We start from the raw sequence: 27,381 nt of genomic DNA on the forward strand, positions 1-27,381 counted from the left end.
CTTGTATTTCTCTTTAATTATTACCAACCATGGCCCAGATACTCAGCCTGTGTACAGGAGAATAGTTCCAGTGACATCAATGGGGCTAAACAGATTTACACAGTGGAAAACCTGGCCCATCATTATTATGTATTATTTGTTAATCACCTTGAGGGGCTGGGCTGTATACAAGATCCAGTATTAGACCAATCCTTACTCCAAACATTAACATTATAAACATAGGCTACCACCAAAGCTCTGGATTAGAACATCAGCAGGAAATTCCAGAGCTAGCTCTGGTTCAGGCTCTGAACTTGGTATTATAAGAGCATCAATAATGCTGAATCAAACACTATTGGTTGCCAGCTCCTGTGAGTTTTGTTGCAAATGACATTTAGGGCTGGTGCTAGTCCCCATCTCCAGGCCTTTGGCAAGTTCAGAGGTGGCAGAACCCCCTGCGATTGGCTGCCTGCCCCACTTACCCACCACCTGGGGAAGAGCAATCAATCAATCAGGGCGGCTATAGGAAGAGTGTACTCTCTCTGTCTCTCTTAGCAACACCAAGCCATTCTCACAGGACCCCAGAAGCTCCTTCCTCCCCCTTCTGTCTTATGAACAGCTGGACAGGCCTCTGCTCCTCCTGCTCCCTCCTGGGCCTGGGAAAGGGCAGAGAGGGTGAAGTAGGGTTGCCAATCCTACAGTATTGCCTTGGAGTCTCCAGAATGAAAGATTATCATCTTTAATTGAGGATTGTCATGTGATGGAACCTCAAAGAATATGTCCAACCAAACTTGGTATCCCTAAAAGAGCAGCTGAAGATGCACTCCAAGCCCAGAAAAGGGTTAAATTGACTGATGTGTGGGCTGGAGCTGAACTGATGGGGGCTGAGAGGTTGTGACTATTGGGCAGGCTGCAGCTGAAGTGATGAGGGCTGAGAGGAGGTGACTACTGGGGGGGCTGGAGCTGAACTGATGGGGAGGTGACATGGGGGCTGAGAGGAGGTGAAGTGGAGGGCTGCAGCTGAACTGATGGAGACTAGAAATAAATCCTGTGCTTGTAAAGCTTCTCCCACTGTTCCTTTTATGTGTGTCTCAGTGAGGCCCTTCTTCCCCTTTGCACCCCCACCAGGGGCCTGAATGCCCTGAGAGATGTGATCTTGAGTAAGGTCCGCGGTGAAAATAGTAGCGTAACCTCCTAGGTCCTGCTTTCGCCCGGCAACAACTTACCCGCCCAGCCTGCAGTCAAGGGGAACACTCTGATTGGCCCCAGCCTCCTCCAATGGGTCGCAGCGAGTGCCCGTGGGACTGGGGAGTGTCACTGAGCTGGGAAGCGCTCGGGGATCTCTCGGGGTCGGGCCAGGTGTCTGTCGCGTTCCGCGCTCGCCCCGTGAGAGGATGAGGAGGGCGCCCGGGCGCTCGCTGGCCACATGCTGGGTGGCTCTGCTCGCAGCCTGCTGCTTTGCGTGCGGGGCATCCGCAGGTAACGCACAGCGAGACTTTTACTTTTATCTGCTTCCAGGCACGCACCCGGCCCAGGTCCGTGGAGCAGCGGGGCCACAGCCCCGGGGAGCCTGAGCCCAGCCCAGACAGCTGGGCACCGGGGAAGACACGGGACCTGGGAGAGGGAAGAGTCTTTGCAGGGGGCTGGGCTGTCCCGTCTGCGCTTTGGTGGCGCATTTAGTTACAATTTCAGGACACTTAGGGGAGCGGGCAGACAAAAGCATGTAACTAGCTGGGAGGAGCGGGCGTCTGTGGCGAGGGGCAGGGTCCCCTAGTGGGAAGCGATGTGCGCCCCATGGAGAGGGGAAGGGACCTTCCCAAGGACAGGCGAGAGGACCCCACCGCAGGAGTGATCACGAAGGCGGCGGGGCAGGGCTCGGCTCAGCTTAAACGCTAATTCACTTTTACTTAAATTCCCTTCACATTTGCGGCGAGTCCCCTCCGCCTCCTCTACAGTGTAATCGTCCCCTTTGCGTCTCCTGAATTAACGCAGCCCCAGACGGGCCATGTCTTGGCCTCAGTAGCTGGAACCGAAACACCCAGGGAATCCCAGCTCCGAGAGATGAGAGTTCGGGTCCACAGTATAAGGAAGTGGCGCAGCCCTGTGCAGCCGGGGAATTTCAGCTCGTGCGTTTGTGTTTGTTACTGCTAGGCGAGGCAAAGCAAACTCTCCTGCCAGGGCCAAGGAAATGGAAGAAGTTTAGTTTCGATATAATGTGACAAGAGCAAACCAACGTATTAAAAGCAGGAGAGGCAAGTAGGGTAGATAGCAAAGTCCAAAGAATTGCGACCTGCTTAATTCCTACTCTGTTTCACTCTGGAGGTGACCCTGCTGCTAAAAAAGTGCTGGTGCTGATGTGTTTAGGATTGGGGCATTAGGGAGTTCTTCCAATGTGTACTCCCACTCTCAGGTGCTGCACAAATTCTTCTGGCAGTCAGTGTGGATCCGAGGCAGATCAGCTGCTGGTTTGTTCATCCAAATGGGGATATTTTAGAATATTAAATATTTGGTGGGACAGATTAGCTCTCTAGGGGCTCTAAAATTTAAAATAGTCTAAGGCTGATTTCTCAGGATCTGATTACCAGTTTCATTCATACACAGGTTGGTTGAACAATTGACAGTGGTTACAATTTGATGAATGTTGTCATCTGATGTTCATAAAAAGGACTTTGAATTCATTTGTAACTCTGCTGAAAAAAGGTCCACATCACCAAAGCCATTCCAGGTATTCCTGTTGGCAGACTCAGAAGAGAAACCAGAGATTGAATAGAGAAGGTCCCTGTAGGCGGAGAGCAGAGGCATGTTGGTTGAAGGAGTGTGGCAAGCTTTTCTAAATTCACTTACAAAAGAATTTTTTTTTTTAAATCCATTATCCCTGTCTGTAGCCTGTGCTATCCCAATGGCTTGGAAAAATCACATTGCCTTCCAGCCTGGGAAAACTTGCCGTAGCTGCAGGACAAAGAATGCTGCTTTTCACATGCCCAAGAGACAGTCAAAATGCACAGTCGATCTTTTTCTCTTTCCTTATCTCATCAGGTACTACTAAGGTGCCTGTCAGAACAGTATCTAAAGTGCTGATTACGTCTCCGTAGTAATTCCCAGTCTCTGCAGATGTTCCAAAATAGTCAGATCCTGAGAAGAGAAGTGGATACAACTCAAGTGGATACATAAGCTGTGATTCCGTGGTGTTTCTTTGTTCTGCGCTTCTAGTGGAAGTACAGTCTTGAATCTTACCATTTAAGAATCATAGCTATGTAGGGCTGGAAAGGACCCTAAGCAGATATGGCCAGGCCAAACCTGAGTGGACCTGTGACACCAGCCAGGCCACAATACCTGAAGTAGGAAACCGAGCCCAGCCAGCCCTATGGAACAGGATCTGCTGCTCTGGAGTGTGTGTGGGGCAGACTTGCTGTGCAACCCCCTCCTCCCCCGAGCCTCTCACACCCCTAGGAGTAGGACCCATCCCACTTTACCCCTGGAAATGGGGGAGGTACGTACGCCTCTTCCAGCATAGTTGCGACTACACGGGGGGTTTTGCTGCCAGAGCTGTATCAGCTGGGGTGTTTGAATTTTTTCGCACTCCTAGTTGACATAGCATATGTGAACATAACTTTATTATGTAGGCCTTGCCTACAGGACAGTTTTACCATAGTACTGATATAGTTAAACTGATATAACCCTGTGGACACTCTTATTCAGATATAAGAATTGTTTGTTTGTTTTTTCAGTTTTAGCCTCAAATCCTTCCCAGCTGACATAAGATGTATTGAAAAAGGGCCAGACAGTATCCAGATGGGAAGTTATGCTAGTGTAACTATATCCTTTTAAATCCACATCTTCAGTTATACCTGAAAAAACTTTCCCATATAGACAAAAATCTAAGTCACTCTTGAAGGGACCTAGGCCCCTAATGCTTCTGAAAATGTTACCTTAGTCCTAAGGCTGGTAAGTGTTGGGTAATTATTTTAAGCCCTGGTTAACTGTATGGTTTTATAGTTGTATGCACATTTCCAAGGTGGGATAATTGTCCATTATTATATTATGGTAGCAACCAAGAACTCCAGTCTGGATGGGGGTTCCAATGAGCTGGACACCATACAAACACACATTCAGAGACAGTTCCTGCTGATTAGTAGCTAAAGATGAGGATGATCATTATTTATTATTGCTTGTGTATCAACTACAGCGTGCTGGTTGTTTTACCACAGACATGAAAACAAGGTCCCAGACCCAGACAGTTTTCACATTAATCCAACTTTTGAGCCAGTGTGCACTGAAGTTAATAGAAAGACTCCCATTGACCTCAGGCCTTACATTGTAAACTCATTTTATGCGCATTTAGAAAGAATGATTTTTGTTTTATTAACAGAATTTTTTCACTAAGGAAGATGAAATTAAATGTGTTACTAACACTAGGGTTTATGTAAGTTGTACCAGTGGTAAGTAAGACTGTGATTTTGTCACAGAGGTCAGGGAAGTCACAGTATCTGTGAGTTCCAGAGACCTCCAGGACTTCAGCCTGGAGTGGCAGGGGGACCCTGCAGCCATCCACCGCTGTGGGTGGCAGGGGGATCCCCGAATCCACTGTCCGCTGTAGGCAACGAGGGTATCCGGCAGCTCCCAGCCACCCTCAGCACCCAGCTGCTGCAGTGTCAGGGAGACCCCAGCAGCTCCCCATCATGGGCGGCAGGTAGATCCCTGCAACTCCTAGCTGCCATGGGTGGCAGGTTATCCCTGCGGCAGCAGGGGCACCCCCCCGGCAGCTCCGGCTGCCATGGGCAGCAGGGGGACCACCACAGCTCCCTGCCTTCGTGGCAGCAGGGGGATCCCTGCAGCCCCCAGTTACCCGTGGCATTATCCCTGCAGCTTCCTACCATGGCAGGGAGACCCCCGCAGCCCTCCACTGTTGTGGGTGGCAAGGGGATCACCACAGCTAAGCCGTGCCGCAGAGCGTGGGGGGACCCCTGCAGCTCCTAGCCTGGGTGGGGGAGGACCCTGGCTCTCCAAGCCCCCATGAGTGGTGGGGGGCCCCAGAGCTCCTATCCAGCCCTTCAGCTGCCCAGAGGTTCCCATTTTGTCATGGATATTTTTCTTTATTGCCCTTGACCGGTCTGTGACTTTTATTAAAAATATCCATGACGAAATCTTAGCCTTAGTGATAAAGAGTCGTCTATGTACTGCAATTGCTAGTCCTTTCTGGTAGAGCATATCAAAACTTGTCTTAGTTTTAAAAACAAAATTTCACATGTAAATCACGTGTATTTATGTATAGGTAATGGTGCATTTACCATTCGCCATGAAAAAACCAGCAAGTGCCTACAAGTTAAAAACTCACAGATCATGGCAGCAGACTGCAAGGAGACAAATGAAACTTTGTGGAAATGGGTCTCCCAAAATCGCCTTTTCCATTTGGGATCCCGACAGTGCCTCGGATTAAATATAGCCAAACGAGCAGCTCCATTGAAAATGGTTAATTGTGATTCACAACTTATGCTATGGTGGCGATGTGTTGATGCTTCCATATTTGGTGCATCCCAGTACAAGCTGACTTTAAAAGACAATGTTGTCACTGCAAGTATAAATTCGTCAGACGCCTGGAGAAGAAGTAACTCTTCCGATGATATTTGTGAATACCCTTACCGTGGTAAGTCTATGGTTTTGATTTTGTTCTGGAAGAAGTAGGAGATATGGTGATGATTTTCACTAACAATATGTGGGAATATGCCAACTTCTAAGCGTTTGAACGACTGATAAAAGAAGGAAATGTTTGCCACAGAGAGATAGTGATGTTCAGGTACTGCAAATTTGTAACCTGGTGTTTATTGACTGATTAATCACAGAGAAGTGGTGTCAAGTAAAAGGCTAGTTTTGTACATGTACACCTACCATTCTTTTGATAGCATCCCTTTCATATATGAAACACTAGCCACCTTTTAGCAAGACTGTAGTTGATAGGCCTTTTCCTGTCCCTGTTTAATTCAGTGGAAGTTTTGCCATTAACTTCATTCAGACCAGGATTTCAGGTTTTTTTCTTTCTCTACCATTCTATATCTGTTCTTGACACTGATTAGTAGGAGTGGTGATCTGAAAACTGTGTAACTGGTTATCTGCAGTATTTTTTGCATTTAAATAAACAATATTTTAACCACAATAATTGGTGGATCACTGGCTACTGTGCGAAAGTTCACGAGTAAATAGTTTTTCATGGAGAAAGTGTAGATTGAGCTATTTTCCCCATAACAGCATTATTTAAAAAAGTCAGGCCCTTAATAACAAACAATTAACTGCTTGGTTTGAAAAAAATAGGCCTGGATTGTATCTTTGCCACAAGCCCTGTATAAAAGACAGGAAATAGCTGCCTCTGGAGTATGCAAAGAAAGAACAGAGAGATGGTTTTTGTCTTTAATAGTTTATTCTCTGCTATCTAGGTAAAGGGGAATAGTCTGCACACTGTGCAAAGCCATAAACAGTAATAGTTCAATACCAGACAGCTGCTGAGCTGCTTGGAAGATGATCTCATGCAACATGCTCCAAAACTCTCTATTATTAACTATTATTTTATTTATTGTATTCATTATTAAAATGCTTTGCATTGGTGATACACACGAATAAAGACAGCCCTGCCTTTCTTTCCAGGATCCCAGGATCTGCTTCACTGTTCTCCTTCTTGGTGCCATGCAGCTTACCAAAATTACTCCTATTGCCATGGCTAGAGTAACTTATTATAGGGCTTCTGGTTTTCAGTTTTATCCAATAAACACCAGTAAAACATTCCTGATACAGAAAAGGAAAAAGAAATTGGTGTTTATCTAATAAACACTAGAAAAAACAGAAATTCTTACTTGTATCTAAGGGCTTGTGTACATGGAGCAGTAAGATGAACTATGAGGGTGTGATTTCTAAAGTGCTCTACTGTGTTATGCATTAGTTGGTCCATATTGACCCTTCTGGTGCACATTAAAGAGTCCCTAGTGCACTTTAACACAGTGCTGTTTGAAACAGTACTATGTTAAATAGCACCAGGGAACATTACAAAGAGATTACTCATAACAGTATTTAATATACATTATTCATACAGTATATGTAAAAGAAAACCCTGAAAATCCCATCTGTATCAAACTCAACAATTACAAAAATAACCCCCCAAACCATAATTAATATACCCTGTAAAACAGAAGCCCTATATATTGTTATTACTTTATTATTTATTTATTTTATTTTATTTTATTTGCGTTGCAGTAGTGGCTCAAGTCAGGGATTGGGGCTGCATTTTGCAAGGTGCTGTACAGACATATGATGATAAGGATGGTACTGTCCCCAAAAGCCTATACAAGCTTTTATATGACAAGAGACAGCAGATGGATATAACAGACACGTAGGGGAGTGCACAGTGACAATGAGACTTTTATGTTTAGCATAAGAAGCAGTGGTTAAAGCACACCAGCTGCTTTGCTGTTGTCAAGTGTCCTGTAGGCAACATGGCAGAAATGAATTTTTAGGAGGGATTTAAAGGAGGACAATGTGTGAGCTTCATGGATTTTTACAGAGAGTTCTGGTCATGCACACTTACCCTGCAACTCACATATGTTCAGCTTCCTTTAGCTATTTGGAAGTTGTAGGGAACCTGTGACCACAGTGACAGCTTCCAGCACTGTTTTCAACTATCGTCCCGATAGTAAATGAGCATCTCACAATCATCAGTGGATTTTATACTCACAACACCCCTCTTAGGTAGGGAAGTATTATTATCCCCATTTTACAGATGGGGAATGAGGCACTGAGAGAGAGAGGAATTTGAGTGCCTAAAGATGCAGATAAACACCGAGGCCCAGATCTCCAAAGTTATTTAGGTGTGTGACTCACTTAGGTGCCTTAAATACCTTTTGAAGATCTGGGCCCTAGTGTGTGATTTACAGAAGTACCTAAGGAAGTTGGGCACCTGTCTGCAGCTTTAGACATTGAAATACCTTTGTCAGTTTGGCCCCAAGTAGCTTGCCCAGGGTCACATAGGAAGTCTGTGGCTAAGCCAGGAACTGAACAATGGTTTCTGGAGTCTCAGTCCAGTGCCCTATCTAGTAGACCATTCTTCCTCCCCTCCAACAGATTCCCCTATCAGAGCTCTACTGGGGAAATCCCTGATCCTTGACTTTTGTTTAGGTTAAGAGGAATCTCAGGAGAGTCCTGAGGGTCATATGAAGCCTTGCCCTCTAACAGAGGCAGCTGTCACTTAGGCCATGTGTACACTTCAGACTTTTGCTAGCATAGCTGTATTTTTGAGGCATGTCATGTGATGTGATCCCAGACGGACATAGGTGTGCTGGCAAAAGCTCTAGTATAGATGTAGTTTTGCGGTGTCCTTGCTGGGAGAGAATAGCTATAGCAGCAAATTGCTCCTAGTGTAGACCTAGTCTTGGGGAAAAGTTGCTGCAGGCCATAATGTTCCTTTAGTGTTTCTTCCCTCGTCGACTAACAGTCTGTCATACAGAGAATAACCTGCCCCTGCATGAGAAGGGAGGGGGTGCTTTGAATGTGTTTAATGCATCCCCCTAATGCTATAGCCATGATGACTCAAATTAGCATATTTACATGGCAGTCAAACTTGGTGCACTCTGTGTCTCTGACTCTGGGAGCTGTGTTATATTCATTGCTTCTGAGAATGGAGTAGTTTGTGCAGTGCCTCTGTAGTCTAGCAGGCATGGAGTCAAATTTGGGCTAGGTAAAGTATTCTGTAAGAGCCCTTTATGGGTGGTATAATCCATTTTACAATTTCCATTAGACTGGGCAAAAAGTAATAGCAGTTAACAGTAATATACAGCATTTTCGTGTTTGTTTAAAGGGACCATCGACTTGAAATCGAATCCAGGGGTCCCATACTGGGGTTTGGCTCACTTGTGTCCTCAGAGCTCTTGGTGGTGCTTTGTGGCTAGCCGGCCCCAACTCCTTGTGGGAAGGATTCACAGGATCAAAAGGGGAAACTAACTAAGGTGTGATGATCCTGCAAATGCTTATACGCATGCTTAACATTACATGTGTAAAGAGTCTTATTGAACTCAGTGGGATTACTGAAACGCATGAAGTTCAACACAAGTATGTTCACAGGATTGGGGTCTAATTGACCATAGAGGAAGCATGGTGAAACTAGCTAATACACAAAATAATGCCTGGCAAGTGGGGAGGAACAGAAAAAATATTTTTCTTTAATCCCTTCTAGTTACAGTATTATTATGTGTTATTTGTAACAATAGAGTACAGTATTCCTAGATAGTAGTTTGATTTGGTAATTTTTAAATTAATGTTCTCCACGTAAGTAGTAGCTTTTATTTGCTACTCTTTTCTTCCTCAACAAACTTGTGAGAGGGGAGTTTTAGATTATTCATTATAATGCTTTCAGGTGTGTTCAGATTTCTCTTTCAAATACTAAATCTGCTGTTTTGTTGCTTTTCCTACAGAGATCTATACGAGGGATGGTAACTCCTATGGAAGGCCCTGTGAGTTCCCCTTCCTAGTTAATAAGACATGGTATCATGACTGCATTCGGGATGAAACACACACAGATGGTGACTGGTGTGCCACAACCTCCAGTTACAATCAGGATGCCAAATGGGGAATCTGCTTAAAACCAGGCATGTAGTTTTTCTAAACAGATGTTCTAACAGAGTTCTGCAATTTCATGTGTGTACAGCTCCATTTTATGGTACAATATCTGCACACTAAACTCTTTTTAAATTAGGTCTCACTGATATTGGAACATTGATATAACAATCAACACAAATATAATCTGGAATATGAGTGATTTTAACATACAACTGAAACACTTCCTTGCATTTTCCTCTGCATTACAATAATGTTCACTAAAATGTTTGAAAAAACCCAAATGCCGTTATTGTTTTGCTACAGTCGCCAGTATCATGTGTTTGCATTAAACAGAGGATGGTTGTCGTGATACCTGGGAACACGATCCAGAATTGGAAAGTTGCTACCAGTTAAACACACAGTCTGCTCTTTCTTGGAAAGAAGCCTATATTTCATGTCAAACACAAGGGGGAGATTTACTGAGCATCACAAATACAAGTGAATTAAGTTATATACAAGGTAGGTATAAAACTGTCTGTAATAAATGAATGAGAGGAGTATGTTGGCAGCAGAATATCAGGAAACCCTGACAAGTAGAATAACTTCAAGGTAGCATTAAAATTCTCTGGCATGTAAGATCTCTTGGTGCTGTAACTTGTATAATAGGAATGAATTACAAATCTAACCTGAGATTTTCTCATATAGCTCATCTGATTGTATTATAGTGTTTGTGAATGTAAACAGAAGTAAACTGTCAGTGTCCACACACAAAATGCAGAATGTGTCAGCATGACAGTTTAGTGTCAGTGCAGTGCACAGGATCCAGGCTTGGATCTGGAAATCAAATTAGTTCTATCCATTCTAGCAGTGCACTCATCCCTTGAGAAAGAGGGTGTTTTGTGCCATTGTCATGTCATCACCTGTGCAGCCATACAGGGCTTAATTCAGGCTTGGACTGCAGGAGGTGTCACTGTGTCTTTGAGTATGTGAGGAATAAAACAATCAGCTTCTGGAGGGAAGAGGAGGAAGAAACAGAATTCTGTAATGTATTAAGGGCCAAATTTTGCCCAGGGACCTTAACTTCTTACTTCAGTAGAAGTTGCACATCCATATTCAATGCAAAATGTTTCTCCATTGGACATGTTTTTAGTTAGCTCCTTAATTTAAAAACAACTGTTTAATGGATGAACATAGTTTTAGTTAACCACTTTTAATTATTAATTCCAGCTAAAGATGGCATTGCAGAGGTGTTTTGGATTGGCTTAAACCAACTGGACATTTCTGGAGGCTGGCAGTGGTCAGACCACACACCCTTGAACTTTCTTAACTGGAATCCAGGTAACCATCTTTTCAATTGAATGAACGTATATTCATAATACCCACTAGAACTTTACTTTTCATCTTCTTTTATTGCACTTTACCAAAGAGAACATTATTGTTCCATTGCTGTAAAAAGTTGAAAAACATCCATAAACATTTTTCTTAAAAGGTGAATCCTACTATTTAAACAAGTTTCAAATTATGGAAGATTAGGGTTAATAAACCCCTAGTAAAAAAGACATCTTTTAAAAACACCTTCAGTTAGAGATTGTCTGCATATTTGGTGCAGCTCCAGGGTTCTTTGACAATTTCTTCTTCCTGCTGGCAAAATGGATGAGATTTTATACACAAATTGTGGACTTCAAAGATATGATTATCATAACGACTGTAATTCACCACATTATACTGCTATATGAAGGCATACATTTAACAGCGTATAAAATAACACATATGTGCCAGGGACCTGGGATAAATTGCAACAGGAGCCTGACTTGTGCAGTTAAATTCTTAACTTTAAGGTTACATTAACTTGTGGTGTCTTAGGAGGTGAGGTAGAAAGACGAATTTTGGTAAACTTATTTTAATTGCTCAGAGTTCCATTGAAATCAATGAGAGTTTTGCTTATTAAGTATCTTGCAATTTGAAGCCTTGCATTTGAAATCTGGTTTCATTTGTTGTGGGTATTTATGAGAATCTTTGCTGTATAACTGAACATTAATACTAAGGCTCCTGCCCCTCCCCAAAGTAAGTCTGTCTGGTCTTTTTGGAACTGAACTCTCTTTTTTCAGCTTATTGAATAGCTTCTTGTTCCATCAAATGGTGGCCATTTGAGGAAGCAAGGAGAAGAGGGATAAGATGTGGCTTTTGTGAGAGTTTATGATTTTTGGATAAGTTTGCTAAGTAGAGCTTTTTATAAGATTTGCCACATGGAGCATTTCTTTTATCATCTCTTCAAAGTCTAAGGACCCAGCTTTGCCACTTTTACATGAGTCACACCTTATTTGTGATTTCAGTGGGACAATTTGCAAAGCAGGGCACTATTCATCATAAGTAGAGCTGTCAATTAATCGCAGATAACTCATGCGATTAACTCAAAAAAATTAATTGCAATAAAAAAATTAATCGTGATTAATTGCACTTATAACAATATAATACCAATTGAAATTTTTTCAATATTTTTGGATGTTTTTCTGCATTTTCAGTATTCACTTCAATTACAAAACAGAATACAAAGTGCACAGTGTTCACTTTCTATTATTATTTTTTCTTACAAAAATATACACTGTAAAAATGATAAACAAAAGAAATAGTATTTTTCAGTTCACCTCATACAAGTACTGAAGTGCAATCTCTTTATCGTGGAAGTGTAACTTACAAATGCAGATTCTACATTTGTAAGTTCAACTTTCACAGTAAAGAGATTGCACTACAGCGTTTATATGAGGTGAATTGAAAAATACATTTTTGTTTTTTACAGTGCAAATATTTAATCAAAAATAAATATAAAGTGAGCACTGTACACTTTGTATTCTGTGTTGTAATTGAAATCAATATTTTTGAAAATGTAGTAAACATCCAAAAATATTTAAAATAAATGGTATTCTATTGTTATTTACCAACACAATTAATTGTGACTAATTGTTTTAATCGCTTGAGAACCCTAATCATAAGTAAGGGTGGCAGAATCTGTTCCCAGTTGTCTGACAATCCAAACCATGTAGCTCAAAATGTAAAACTTTTAAGGGGTAGATGGAAAAGCCCAATAAATTACAACCTGCTCCACTCCCTCTTTAAATCCATGGCAAAACTCACAATAATTTCCAAGTGTGCAGAATTGAGCCCTTAATCAAGAAACCAAATTATTCTTTTGGCACCTAGTTTCCAAACAACAGAGAGAAGTGGCCAGGAGGGACCATGTATTGAAATACTTATTGCCTCACTCATTATAAAGACAGAAAAACTTGATAAAACATAAAGCAGTGCCTATTGCCAAATGATTTCTGTGGCAGATGTAGTCACTATTGTTTCGTTTTGCTTTTACTGTGCTTACTATATTAATACAGGCTTCTGTTTTGGTAAACAGTATATTGGTAGTTTCCATTTGAAACTCCTATGATCATAAGAGCAGGTATTTGTAACTGAGCTACCTCTAAACATACACAAGGACATTTAAGTGTTGACTTTTACTTAAAAGGAAATGAATTAATGAAACAATTGTATCTGCTGGTTTATGTCATAGCTTAAATTTTCTTTGTGTTAATTGTAGTTTAGATAGAATATTCTACTAGGTCTTCGAAGTGGTTAAAGTACAGGACTAAGAATGAGGATTCCTTGGCTCTATTCCTGGTTCTTTCAGAAGGCTTCCTGTGTGACCTACCGTAAAACAAATTCCTTAGGCCAAAGGTTGTAAAGTGCATTATGATCCTCAGATGGAAGAAACTACAGAAGCAAGAAGTATTATTATTGCATCAAAAAGTGTGAGACAAAAGAAGCAATAATCACCTTCATTTTATATAAATCTGCACTCTTACATATAGTTCTTTCTCTCCCAAAGACATGCAAAATGTGTCGCCTTTGGATGGGTCAAGTTGTGTGGCAATGAATGCTGCCTCAGGTCAATGGCAGAGTTACCACTGTGGGACTGCACTTCCATATGTCTGCAAGAAACCACTTCATAATACAAAATCAGAATTACAAGGTAATCCATCTCTACGCATCTGCGTTTCTGGTCAATATATAGTGATATGAGGGTAATATCCACTGCTGCTATAGTCACTTGCCAGTGTTAAAGTAATGGTCCTCTCCCTACTCTGACCACATCAGCCTCCCTCCCCAAAATCTGTTTGCACTGAATCCCTTCTTTTCCTACATCAAACTCAAACTTTTTGCCTTCCATTTCAAAACAATGCAGGATCTTCCCTCACCCTCGTCTCCCATTTCCTCCTACTTTCTCAAACATTCCCTGAATGCTTCCCAGTTGCCTCCTCCATGCTGCTTTCTTTATCATATTTTCCTATTTTCAGCTTGTGGCTTCTTTCATACTGTACCCAATGTTTGGAAGTTCCTATGCTCTAGGCACCCTTGCTCATTCAAATTCTTCTGAAAACCCATTTCCCTCACAAAGCTTGTCTGTATTGACAAGACGGTGTTTTAGGTGGATTAAGCACAGGGAACCTGATTGAAAGCCCATTCAACTCAATGGGAATCTTTTCATTGACTCCTTTGACTTTATATCAAGCCCAGAATTAGAAGCCTGAGTTGGTGTCTGACCCACTGTATAATCTTTACCTCTCTGATACCTTCTGCAGAGGGGTGTGCTGAGAGGTAGTTAATGTTTGCACAATGTTTTGATGATGTAAACTAGAGAAGAGCTCAGTGTTATTCCAACACAGACCTCATTACCAGTGGTGTCCTCACACCTCCCATACCTGAACTGTGTCTCCTTGTTTGGTTTTGTATGAGTTAGCATATAAGTTCTTTGAGGCAGGGTCTATGTCTTCTCTTCTATTTTATAAAATAATTTGTGTAGTGTTGTAAACATTCAGTAAGCTTCGAGGAAAGGTCTGACAGGCTGTATGAAATAGTAAGTTTACGTACTGTAACACTCCACCATACAACTTGTGATTACTTCAAATGTATTTATGTTTTGTGCTGTGTTTTAAATCAGTAAGGCTGAACCTCATTGGAGTTTGAGACAATTTACAGGAAACCTACTTAGGAGAAAAAGATAGTAGAATCTTCAGGGCTGAGACTGGGAATTTTTGTGTGTGTTCACAGTATTAATCTTGAATGAGCCCATTCAGTGATACCACAATGCATATAAATAATATTGTATACTTGGCATGCATAATTCCTTCTAAATCAAGCTGCTGAAGCTGAGGGAGTGATATATTGGTCACTAACAATGAAGTAGCTTTGTTTTTTAGCTGCTTGGCTGTGTGTTCTAATGTAGTTTCAAGGAAAGATGTGGCAGTGGTCGTTTTTCTGACAAATACCTTTCACTTACATCACAATTAGGGTGATGGATAACTTTTACTTTCCACTGCAACTAGCTGCATTTTCTTTGCCCCTTCCGTACCACCCATAAATATTACTAATCACTGTTATTAGTTTCTCCCCTGCTAAACTAGCTGGATAGATGCAAGCCCCACATGTTTCTCTTTGACCCTTGGCTTAGGTTCCAACTTTGTAAGAGCCATGTTACTTTTTTTTATTAATGTTACCTCTCTCCATTTTACTTTAAGTCGATGTTTGTAATAAGTGAGAGACATACAGGAATGCTGGTAGAGACTGAAGCATTTTCTGTGCACTTCATATTAGAGCGATTTCTGTACTTTGAGAAGAGAACTTGAACAGTATCACAGAAGTAGAATTCTCCTTCCATTTGACATAGTTGGGGTAGCTCTTCTCACTGAATCGGAGGGTACAGTGTGGGACATTGAGATCAGAGCCAGAGAAAGAGGAAATACTAGCAGTTTCCTGCTGAGTGAATACGTTATAATTGCTTTGTTTTGGAAGCTTTAAGATTCTGCAAGAAAACATTTAACAACCTTTCAGTTTATACAATAATTTGTGTAACTCACATGGCATGTAATCCACTTTCTGTTCATTCTCAGATGTTTGGAGGTACTTGGAGACTCAATGTGATTCAGGCTGGCTTCCATACAGTGGTTTTTGTTATATGTTAATGAATAACCAGGCTTCCTGGAATACGGCAAGTCAGTCGTGCAGAGAAAATAAAAGTGACCTCATCAGCATACATTCTTTAGCAGATGTTGAGCTGGTTGTTACAAAGCTCCATAATGGTAAGTTTGGATAGTTAACAATATTAACAAAATTAACAATAGCTCACTGAGGCCAGAAATTAATGAATCAGCAGTTTAGAGAGAGAGAGAGATACAAGGCTAGATCCTCAGTCTGTCTACATCAGTGTACCTCCCTTGACTTCAGTAGTAGTAGTATATTGATATCAGTGTAGTAAACTGATTCATGTTAGCTGAGGAACTGACCCAAGAAGATCAACCTCTCTTGAGGAAACTATTTTTTTTTCTCCAAAGTTTTTAGGGTTGTTTACTCTGTTTTATATTGGTAGGGTTATGGTTTATTTTTATTTTACTTTGTGTTTTATTGTATTATGCTTTAAACAGAATGGTGATAGTTCTTCATTCAAATCTATACGGTTACTTGAATTATTACTTGACTATTGGTCATTGAACTTGTCTGTATTTTCCATTGCTGCTTTCTCTTTTTGGGTTAGTGGTAATTTTGCTGGTACATGTAAGCATCACAAAAAAAAAGCAATTACGTATATTCATGCATAATAATAAAAACTACATGGTAAAAAATGTTTTGTACTAGTCTCAGATCGCATTGTGAGAATGGATATTTGAGAATAATGCAGTGCATTCTGAGATGTGGCAGGTTTGGGGAGGCTTCTGTAGTATTTTGCATGTTGTTAAATCTTAAATTTGTTGGTTTCATTTTCATTTGCAATTATCTTACTTACTAAACTGAAGTTATATTCTCATCCCCATGTTAACTTTAGAAACTAAAGAGGAAATATGGATGGGTTTCATGAATGAGAATACTCCAGCTTTGTTTAAGTGGTCAGATGGGTCCAAAGTGGTTTTCACTTACTGGGATCAGAATGAACCAAAAATTCCTTTTAACAACACTCCTAACTGTGTGTCGTATTCAGGAAAGGTAAGAACCCAGTGCTCTTTCAGTCACAGTAGATTCAGTGTTATGTGGTGTATGTGTGAAGATTGAGAGCAAAAAACCTCAAATACCACTGAATCATCTTAGATATGTAAAGAAATATAGGGATAATGAAAGCAAATCTCTTTGTTTCAGAAATAACTATTTGACACTATTTTAAAAAAAGAAATTGCTTGAAATTATTTATCCAAAGTTTGCATACTGTGTATCTTGGTTTCCCTGTGTGTGTGATGGGCTTCAAGGGAATGAAAACAATTGTTTGCAGTTCTCAAATTCTGCCACTAGCAGCTGCTGCTTTGGCTGCTGTTGAGGGGCAGCTAGTTGTTTCTCCTGTTGCTCCATGTTGTTCTTTCCAATCCTGCTCTGCCTTCTGAGTTGCCACTTACCAGCTCCTTGGTATGTCTAGGTGACAGAGAGCCAAGAGGGATGCGGCCAGAGCTATAGAGACGAGGAGCCAGCCTGAATCAAACCCTACAGGCTTGAAGAACTATGAGCAATTTAGTCCCTCCCTTCTGAGAAGGGTTAATGAGATACCTGGAGTGTGGAGTGAAGGAGAGAGACCCTGGCGGTTGGAGGGTAGTAAAGGAGACTGGAGGGGAGAGAGATCTTGATAACACCACAGAGGTGCCAGAGTTGGCCATAGCCATTCTCCTGGAAAAGACATACTAGCTATTCTGCAAATACTCAGAAGAGGGTGGCGAGCCTTCCCCAAGGAGACATATGAAGGGGAGCAATGGAATGTTTTGGGAAGAGAGAGGTAGTATGGAGGAGGGCTTCAGGGCTTGGCTGGAAGTATCACTGATTTTGATAGCATCCGGACTTCTGCATACATAGCCGAACAAGTTGTTTCAGCAAACTCTGAACTTTGGGGTTTCTCCATTAAGGCTTTTATATGTACTTTTTAAATGATGACAGCGGGATTTTATGTGATTTTGTATGTTTGGGCAGTATTGGATAATGATGAAACATCATTGTCTGTTGATGTAACAACACAGTGCATTTTAAAAGTGCAATTTAGGGCAGTTTGGGTTTGTATTTGGAGGGAACGATCTGATGAACCTGGGGAAGCTATTAAGTACTGCTGTGACCAGCAGAGTTGGTGTCTTCAAGAGGGTCATTGCAGGCCGTGATCAGTTAAGAAGAAAATGAAGTATCCATGTAATGCTTTGGTAAAGGAGAGCAAGAGACGGCACTGGCAAGAGATAACAGGACACCCTGCAGACAAAGGTCCCTTAAGCAGGCATAATTAATCAGGCTTTTTATAGGGCCAGTAGCCAGGAGAATCATTAATCCTGAAAGAGCAAGAGCCAGGAGAGGCTGATTCAGCCTGGAGGAGTACCCACAACTTAAATTGGCTTATGTCTACATCACAGCAATGATTTTAAACTAAAGTATAAATGGAAAGAAGTTCAAATTTGAAAGTTTTGAGGGGTTTTTAAATCCCATTTTTTTCCTCCTTTCTAATAGTTGGGTCGGTGGAGAGTCAGATCTTGTGAAGAGAAACTGAAATACGTGTGCATGAAAAAAGGAGAGGTTTTGAATGAAACATCTGATAAACATTGTTTCCCGAAAGAGGTAATAATTCATAATGCCAATTATTTAAAAAATGTGTGATTCTTTTATCTTTCTTCATTGTAAAAATGCTTCCTACATAAAAATTACTTTTATTTCCTCTATTTTTGGAGTTCTAATTTTTAAAAGAATTTATCAAACGTTGGATTGTCCTAGCTTTATAAAGATACATCCAAGTAGTTTTGATCCAAAAGTTGACTTAATTTAAAATTCTCTTCACTTGGTAGGGATTGTCTTTTAAAAGTCATACTCCTCTGTTTAGTGGGAAGTATACTGGGATGCTGGCAAGCAGTTTATTCCCAATATATAAGCTGTAATATTGTATTACTTTATTTTAAAAAATATATTTTACAAAGTGTGACAAAGTTCCTCCTCTGTCTTGATGGTTCCTGCGCTTATTGGCGTATTTGTTCGGTTCAGAGATTCACCAGGTGGGTCAGGGAACAGCCCAGACACCTTCCCCTCTGGCAGAACCCACAGTCCAAGTCAATTCCTCCTGTGTCTGATTGGGAATTGGGAGGTTTGGGGGGAACCCGGGCCCGCCCTCTACTCCAGGTTCCAGCCCAGGGCCCTGTGGACTGCAGCTGTCTAGAGTGCCTCCTGGAACAGCTGCATGATAACTGCAACTCCTGGGCTACTTCCCCATGGCCTCCTCCCAACACCTTCTTTATCCTCACCACAGGGCCTTTCTTCTGGTGTCTGATAATGCTTGTACTATTCAATCCTCCATCAATACACCTTCCCACTCTCAGCTCCTAGTGCTTCTTGCTCTCAGCTCCTCATGTGCATGCTGCGAACTGAAGCAAGATTCTTTTTAAACTCAGATGGCCTGATTAGCCAGCCTGTCCTAATTGATTCTAGCAGTTTCTTCTTAATTGGCTCCAAGTGTCCTAATTAGCCTTCCTGCCTTAATTGGTTCCAGCAAGTACCTGCTTGTTCTGGAACTGCCCCTGTTACCTTACACAGGGGAAAAGGATCTACTTATTCTGGGACTAATATATCTGCCTTCTAATGCCCCACGAAGTCGCGGGATCTTCTGGTCAACCTCCTCCTGGCCCTGGCTAAAATGGCCATCTATAAGACCAAGGAGAGGAGGTTGGCCAGTGGGGTCTCCTGTGACTGTGGGGCCTATTTCCAATCCTCTGTCCATTCACGCATCTGGGCAGAGTTCCTCTGGGCGGCGTCCACTGGCTCCCTGGACACCTTCGAGGAGCAGGGGGCACTGTCTGGGGATCTCTGCTCGGTGTCCCAGTCAGGTTCCCTTCGTTTGACCCTTTGAGCGCACTTCTGTCCCTGTTATTTCATTAGTTGTCTCCCCGAATTATTTGCTTTAAAAAAAAAACAAAAAAAACCACTCTCCTGTATCCATCTGGCCTGACTCTGTCACAAAACCCTAATTTTAATAGATGTGTTTTCATTAATTCCCTTTGGGTTGGTTTGTTGTCTAATTCAATTAAAACCATTTTCACCCCGAGACTTTCAAATGGTGTGCCTCCCGGCTCCTTCCGGATCTCAGAACAAGTGAATACATTCTTGATGCATAATGCAACACCTCTTCCCCTTTTTCCCCCACCTACGTTCCTGAACAGGGTATTCGCCTCTAAATCACTATTCCAGTCATGTTCCTAAATTGATATTAATTGCAGTTTTAAAATAAAATATTTTAAAAATCTTGAGTTCATTAAGTCAATGGCAAAACTCTCATTTACTTCAGTGGGGCCAGAATTTCACTCTAGTATTGACTTTTGACAAGCAACAATTACAGTGCTCTTCCTGCACAGTTTTGCATACATAATGTTGTGTTTTCTTTTGCCTTGTTTCCCCAAACACTATAGGTCTAGGGGTTGATCCTGTGGCCCTTACTCAAAGTAAGGATATTTGATGTCGGATAGAGCCCATGGTGTGTCACTCCTTTACATGTTCTTTCTTCCCTTGCCGAGAGGGTGAAAATTCTGTAATATCCTGATCTTGGGTCTGATAACGTATTAGCATGTCTGTGCCTGGACACCAAACAATGGTGTAATGCTTTCTTTTTGGGAAGTAGGTTGGACTATACTGTCAGAACTTGCCTATAAAAATATAAACATTTCATTCTGTAAACTTCTAGGAATGGAAGAGACATGGAGACTTTTGTTACAAGATTCATAACAATAAAGTATCATTTGGAGCTCAGTGCAATCTGACAATAATGAACAGGTACAGCCCTGTATCTTTTATTATTATTATTTATTAATTTGTACTACAGTAGATCCTAGAGCAGGGGTTCTCAGACTGGGGGTTGGGACCCCTCAGGGGGTTGTGAGGTTATTACATGGGGGGTCGCGAGCTGTCAGCCTCCACCCTAAACCCTGCTTTGCCTCCAGCATTTATAATGGGGTTAAATATATAAAAAGTGTTTTTAATTTATAAGGGGGGTCGCACTAAGAGGCTTGTTATATGAAAGGGGTCACCAGTACTGAAGTTTGAGAACCACTGTCCTAGAGGCTCCAATTAAGGGCTGTGGTGGTAAGCACAGTATAGATAAGTATTAAGAAGACAATTCCTACACCAAAGATCTTATAAGCTAGGTTTATATGACACAACAACAGTTGGTGGTGGGAGGACGAGGTAACATTAAAACAAGAATGATATGCATGGTAGGCAGTAGTCTCAGCTTACCACCTGCCCATCCATTTATCAGCTGTTAGTATTTTATAGGCAATTCAAATGTGCATATTTAGAAATTAAATTCTCTTAATGTACAGAATTCATCAACTGCCTCTTATAATCTTTTGGACTTACCCATCTACATAGAGAAGAGAATATCCCTTCATTTTCAAATTGATTTGATAGTTACAAATGTCTTTTTTAATATCTTTTTGAAATAAATTGTGACTATTACAGGTTTGAGCAAGAATTTATAAACAGTTTGATTGGAAAATACAGTAAAGGCAAAGAAAAATATTTCTGGACAGGCTTGCAAGATATCAGCCGGTCAGGAAAGTATACTTGGGGTGATGCGGATGGGAGAAAAAATGAAGCTGTGATGTATGCAAACTGGAATTCCTTAGAGCCAGGTAAAATCTTCAACAGTTAAGAAAACTAAAATAAATAATTGTGATAAAGTGCTTTTATAGTCTCACAAGAATGGCACAACTGTAATTCAAAAACCTATGGATTTTCTGAAAACCAGCAAGGAGTTGTCTTTAAGTTATCTTTGAGTTAAAAGTTGTCTTTAAGTTGTCTTTGAGTTAAAAGTTGTCTTTGTTTATTAAAATCTTAGCATTTCCTGGAGGATGTGTAGCAATGTCCAGTAGGAAATCTCTTGGAAAATGGGAGGCCAAGGACTGTAAAACCTTTACAGCTTTATCTATCTGCAAGAACTATACTGGGCCTCCTAGGCAGCCAGAAGTACTTCCTAAGCCAACTGACCCTTGTCCTGCCGGATGGCAGAATGGATCAGGCCTTGCCTGCTATAAGGTAATACATTTTTCTTATTAAATGCCTTATTTATTCTGGCATTCTCTTGCAGCCGTCTGTATATACATGTTAATGGCCAGTTTGTGGCTTTAAGTTGTGCTGCAGGGAGTTTCAGAGAAGCCATACTGCACTGGGAGCCCAAGGAAGAATTCTTGCTGACTCAGAATTCCTCCAAAGGAGCAGCAACTCTGCCATCCTTTGAAAGGTGCAGCATGCACTCCCCTCCATGTCAGGCCAGCGCTGCTGACCACTGCAAGGAAGGTTGAGGCACAGCTCTGCCATCATCTTGCCTCCTTTCAGGAGGCTAGTGCTGTTGACTGCACTAACAAGGAGTGTCTTCCCTCCAGCCTGACTGTGTCTGGCTGTTGTACAGAGGCACAAAGAAGGCACTTGGCACCTTGCAGCTTCTCTCCTCTCACATCCCCTTGTATACCGTCAGAGGCCATGAATGGGGACATTTGACTTTTCATTCTGGATGGCTACAGGATTATGTTGATCTCATCCACTAAAGAGTATAGCCAAATTTTGAAGTTGTATTTGGTGTTTTAAGATAGCTTTCTGAGTTGGCTGGAATGGCTTCATTGATCTTGAATTTAGAAGCACACTTTATTTTTCCATTTAAAAATCCTAATGGAAATGCTTAGAATCAAATCCCATTAAAATGAATGGCCTATTTGATTTAAACCTCCTAATTTCTGGATTCAGTGTTTGGGATGCAGTACAAACTTTAGACAGATAGTAAACTCGAGATCACATTTTGTTGCTCAGCTAGGCTGAGCTTTGGGTGTCCAACTTTTTTAAGTACGAATGGAGTCCCTGCTGGGAGGTTGGATAGAGCTGGGAGGAGGGGTTGGTGAGAGTGGCGGGCAGGGGAGAAGATGGCAGTAGAGGGTGTCTGAGAGCTTCCTCAGCACAAAATGGGCATTCTGTTGGCCTGATTTTAGTGAAAATCAGGCTTTTCAGATTTTCACCAAAATCCATACAGTTCTGTCTTTCCATACATAGAACATTCCTTGGCATTTTGGAATTTACTAGATGTCGTTTTCAAAAATTATTGCGGTACATACAGACAGGAGGAGAAATACTGTCGAGCTGAGTGTAGACCAACAAAAATTGGACTAAAAATCCAGAGAATCCAGCCATTCCCTCAAAACTGGGGAAAAAGAATGATTTAAAAAAAATGTTTAATATCAAGCTCTCCACTTTCTTCCCCTGGAAAGAAATAATTTGTTCCTACAAATAGTGCCCACATTTGAATAGAATAACAGTGACTAAACAATGCTGTCACTGAGTCATGCTGTCACTTTGTTTTTTTGTGAAGGTCTTTCACAGTGAAAGATTGCTGAGAACCAGAACCTGGGAAGAGGCAGAACGATTCTGTGAAGCACTAGGAGGTCATCTTCCTAGTTTCAGTGATATTGCAGAAATGAAGGAACTCCATTATATACTAAGAAACATTGTCAGGTAACAATCTAGAAATGCCATGATGATATGGTGATTTCAGTTACACACTGCTGAGATTGGAGTCTAACCTGGTGTTACATCTGAGAAATGCTGCATGTTTTGTGTATTTGTCATTTGAATAACTGTGATGGATGTTGAAGTTTTTACTTTTGTAAATGAGAATCCTGAAGTTTCTGATTTAGTATGTGAAATCTGATTTTGTTTTGGGCTATGTTTCAACCCAGATTATTCATCAAAAGAAAATCTTCAACTAGTCAAAGTCTTCTCAGAAATGAAATTGAAAGCTCTAACAATTGGCCAGATTTAGGCTTAAAAGAAACAGGCTTGATTCCAGATGACTTTAGTTTTATGACAGTTATACATCTTTTTTTCCAAATAAGTCATTCCAATGAAGAACTAATTACTTTTTAGGACTGTCCTGGATCACTTACACCATTCATCTTAGACATGTCCCTAAAGTGTATATCACTAGATTGTCAAGAAGGAAACCGTGCAGGACTTTGAAAAGCTCTTAATGAAGTAGAAAATTATATTTTTCCTGTATAAGTTTGTTGTATAATAGCAATAGCCTTAATTTGATTGCCTCTTCTTTGCATAATAGTTCATCTGTCTCAGCACCCATTTATTTACCTCTTATTGCAAAGCAACAGAGATTCTGTTAGTTAAATCAACCTTGTAAAATTCTGCTTTCCCACTAGAATGGAATGGGCAACTTTAAAAAAAAAATGAAGCAGTAATATGTTTTCATTATCATCTTTTTCATATTGGTGACAAGATTTTGGGCAAAATCCTGGTCCCATTGAAGTCAAGGGCAAAACACCCATTGACTTCAATAGGATCAGGATTTCAACCTTTTGTCTCTTTATGTCCCCAGTACATGGGGTAGTACTGTAGTAAGTATAGATCCAAAACTTCATTGGACTCAAGTCCAGGGGCTTGCCCATTAGAAACATCTCAGAGGCAGCTTAGGCAGTTATTAACTACTCTTAAGAAGAGCCCATGACAGTCAATCTCCTGAACATAATACCACTTCTCTGGATAGTGTTAAAGGGAACACAAGTTGGCCAAAGTTTTCTTGGTGCTACAGGAATAAAGAGACAAAGCAGAGATATTTGCTTTCCGTCTTCTCTTTACAATGACTTTAAATCTACATTGTTACAGTAAAACGATTGCTTCTTTCTGCTGAATTTTGGTATAATGACAGTTACTCTCTGTTCTCAACTGCTGTATTCCGGTTGACTTGGAGAAAAAACTTACTCTAGGAATGGCTGATGATTAAATTTTTTAAAGTGAGCTTTATTTTTGTGCACAAGATGCTCTCTGCCTAAATAAAAGTTCTGTTTTTTAATTAATTAAATCAATGAATAATGTACTATCTAGCAATCTGGTTGGCACAGATTCTATTTGGCATAACTGGGATAACACTGTACAGACATTAGATGAGTATGTTGAGTTCTTTGGTATCAAGAAATTAAATGCTACATAAATTGTGAGTCTTGGATTTTTGTCAAAGAAGCTGTCTCTGAAAAGCCTTGTTATGCATGGGTATGATGTCAGATCCATGTGTAATAAGGTTTTTGATTGACAGTTTAGCATTGCATAACCCTTGCCAGCTTAAATTTGTTGTTGCAGCCAGCCTCACTTAACTTTTTAAATTTTTATCCACAAACTAAAGCAAGAGCATTTAATATCTCCCAATGTACAGTCTCTTGTAATGCGTTTTAAAAATTGAAAGTCAGTGGCTGAAGATTGGCATAACTGAATATCCAATTTGGTGGATTTCCAAACATAACAATTGTGAAAAGGACCCAGCCATTGTTTGCACTAATACAAGACAACAACAAACCCATATACTCTATACATAGATGAAACATCCCAGAAAAAGGCACTTGTAACTTCTTTATTAAAGTGACTTACTAAAGTCCCTCAAATAAAATATACTATACAACTTTGTTGTATGTAGATGTAGTAAATCTATTCTAATTTTACTCTGTCATGTTGCAAATATAAGTTTTGTTTCTCTGTACCCAGTTCACTATGAAATATGTTTAAGGAATCATTATATTTTGTTTCCTCACTGAACAGAGGTAGGTGGCCTGGCTTTACAGCTTGCCAATACCTGTCCAATATTAATTACAACTAATGGCCATGTTTATTTTGTTAGGAGTCAGGAGATGAAGATTTACAATTTCTAAAGATTCTGACAATGTTATAATGTGAGATATTGTATACGTCATATGTAAGGAACCTCAAATGTTGCTTGATAGAGTAAGGGCTGGATCCATTTCCCTCCTCTTCTTCTCCTCCTCCTCCTCCCCCTCGTATCCTTGTCACAAACTAGATGTTTTTCCAGAACCATCACTGCAGCGAGGTCCTCCTTCATACAGATCTCCCAAAGAGTTGGCAAATGAGCAGGTGCTCCATAGTCTGCACCTCACCTCATGTAATTAGAGTAGCCCCATTTGATCATATTAGTGTTTGATCTGCCGGTTTGTATGCACAGGCGGTTCAGGCATCACCACATTGACCAGTCTTTGTCGGCCCTTGCAGGAAGGTCCTCGTGGGGTTCCAGATCTATTTCAGTGCATCTGACTGCACATAGTCTTTCATTCCATAACCCCAGTCATGCCTTGCCAGCTGTCGTATCCAGTGTTATAACACTGGTTATAATCCTCTTTCGTGATTTAAGGCATTCGATTACTCCTGACTTGGATATCCCACTTGAAGTCATTTAGGATCTTTTACTTGACCACAGTGGAATTTAAATTGGCCTAATACAGTAAGGACAGTATAAACTGACTGTGTAATCAAAGAGAGCAGCAATAACAGAATGAACACAACAATAGCCCAGACATGGAGAGAATGTTGATGAGATTGCAGGAGTGAATCACTTATGTCTTGAGATCATTAACTTCCAGTAAAGAGATGTTACATGGTTAATATTGCCTCCGGAGACTGGCACTTTAAAATTATTATTCTTTAAATACATTTACACGGTGCTATTAGTTTACGCTGTGCTTTGCATTTTTTAAATTATGTAGAGCATTTAGAATTTTTATTTCCTGAGTTACTATTTTTTTTCTTTTAGAACAATCTTTAAAAAGTGCGACATACCTACCTCTCTGTTGCAGTATTGTCAGTGATCCATATAGTATTTACATCAAGTAATAAAAAAGACCATACCACACTTGGTAGCATTTACCAAGGTCTAATTCTGTGTGAGTACTCCTCATCTGAATGGAAAGCCTTCAGCACAGAAACAGCAGATGATGGAGACTTACAATCCTTTAAACTCAATCAAATTTGAGTCCATGGTAAAGCATAGATTGAGTCCATTTTAGGTTCCATCTGTGCTACAACACTATATGACGAACTAACTGTAACCACTCCAAAACCTAGACTACTCAAGGTTTTAAACTAGAACATATTTAAGTGCAATCTACAATACAACTTTTAACCATGTTGTAACTGGAGCAGGGGACAACAGTGGTGTAACATGGTTCCCTGATGTCATCATAGTTGCAGTGCAGATGGAATCTTAATTAACTGCTGTATTCCAGCGTTACTTTGGCCTGGGATGCCTTCTAAATTTACTTCATGGTGAAGAGATAGTGCACTCAACTTAGGGTACTAAAAGACTTGACTTGAGCAGGAGTGCTATCAAAAATAGTGGATCAGTTGCTGAATACGTTTCATAATTATGTTTGAGCTCTCACAAAAAAGCCAAACTATGAATTGATATTATAAGTGCCACATCAGCTGAAAAGTCTTATTACATAATCAGGTTAATTATTACAAATTGGGAAATAAATTGGGGAAACTCTTGACTTGACATCTGGTTAAGAAATAGGTGGGAGCATCGAAGTTCAAGGATTTTGAAAATTGCTCTGTTCTCTCAAGTAATTATTGCAAAGTCTTCTGAAATAAGTGTTTTAGGGTCATTAGTCAGTAAGTGTGTCTGTGGTGATTCCTTGTGCCACTCTAAGCTTTGGGATGTGTCTCAGAGAGAGAGAGAGTTAAGCAGTGCTTGAATAACTGTGCAGGGGTGGACAATTGTAGAAGAATAAAATCCTAAAAGAAGAATGTCAGAAGCAATTCAGCTGTTAGGTAAATGTAAATACCTGTTTCTGAGTGGTTTGCTGGGGAGTGACATATAGCATTCTAAGTTCTTTAGAGTCTACACTTGTACAAATTTAATTCCTATCACTATAGAAGAGCAGAAAATATTGAACATGGTAAGTTAATATCCCACTGGTATATGAAGACGGTTAATGTTAGAGCAAGGCAAAATATTTG

The 27,381-nt window shown here is 40.7% G+C and overlaps 1 protein-coding gene across 1 annotated transcript in view; it reads left to right on the forward strand.

Moving 5' to 3' along the window:
* Positions 1 to 1,262: 1,262 nt before the first annotated feature.
* LY75 (lymphocyte antigen 75) overlaps positions 1,263 to 27,381 on the forward strand; it is an 83,413-nt gene continuing 57,294 nt past the window's right edge. Inside the window, exons 1-13 of the mRNA XM_032782055.2 lie at positions 1,263 to 1,458; positions 5,252 to 5,623; positions 9,429 to 9,602; positions 9,907 to 10,071; positions 10,780 to 10,890; positions 13,427 to 13,570; positions 15,489 to 15,677; positions 16,418 to 16,575; positions 18,058 to 18,165; positions 20,270 to 20,358; positions 21,046 to 21,218; positions 21,425 to 21,621; positions 22,943 to 23,085. Of these exons, the coding sequence (XP_032637946.1) occupies positions 1,374 to 1,458; positions 5,252 to 5,623; positions 9,429 to 9,602; positions 9,907 to 10,071; positions 10,780 to 10,890; positions 13,427 to 13,570; positions 15,489 to 15,677; positions 16,418 to 16,575; positions 18,058 to 18,165; positions 20,270 to 20,358; positions 21,046 to 21,218; positions 21,425 to 21,621; positions 22,943 to 23,085 (2,108 nt within the window). The 5' untranslated portion in view covers positions 1,263 to 1,373. The remainder of the gene's footprint in view (positions 1,459 to 5,251; positions 5,624 to 9,428; positions 9,603 to 9,906; positions 10,072 to 10,779; positions 10,891 to 13,426; positions 13,571 to 15,488; positions 15,678 to 16,417; positions 16,576 to 18,057; positions 18,166 to 20,269; positions 20,359 to 21,045; positions 21,219 to 21,424; positions 21,622 to 22,942; positions 23,086 to 27,381) is intronic.

This window comes from Chelonoidis abingdonii, chromosome 10 (genome assembly GCF_003597395.2).
Source record: "Chelonoidis abingdonii isolate Lonesome George chromosome 10, CheloAbing_2.0, whole genome shotgun sequence".
NCBI lineage: Eukaryota > Metazoa > Chordata > Testudines > Testudinidae > Chelonoidis > Chelonoidis abingdonii.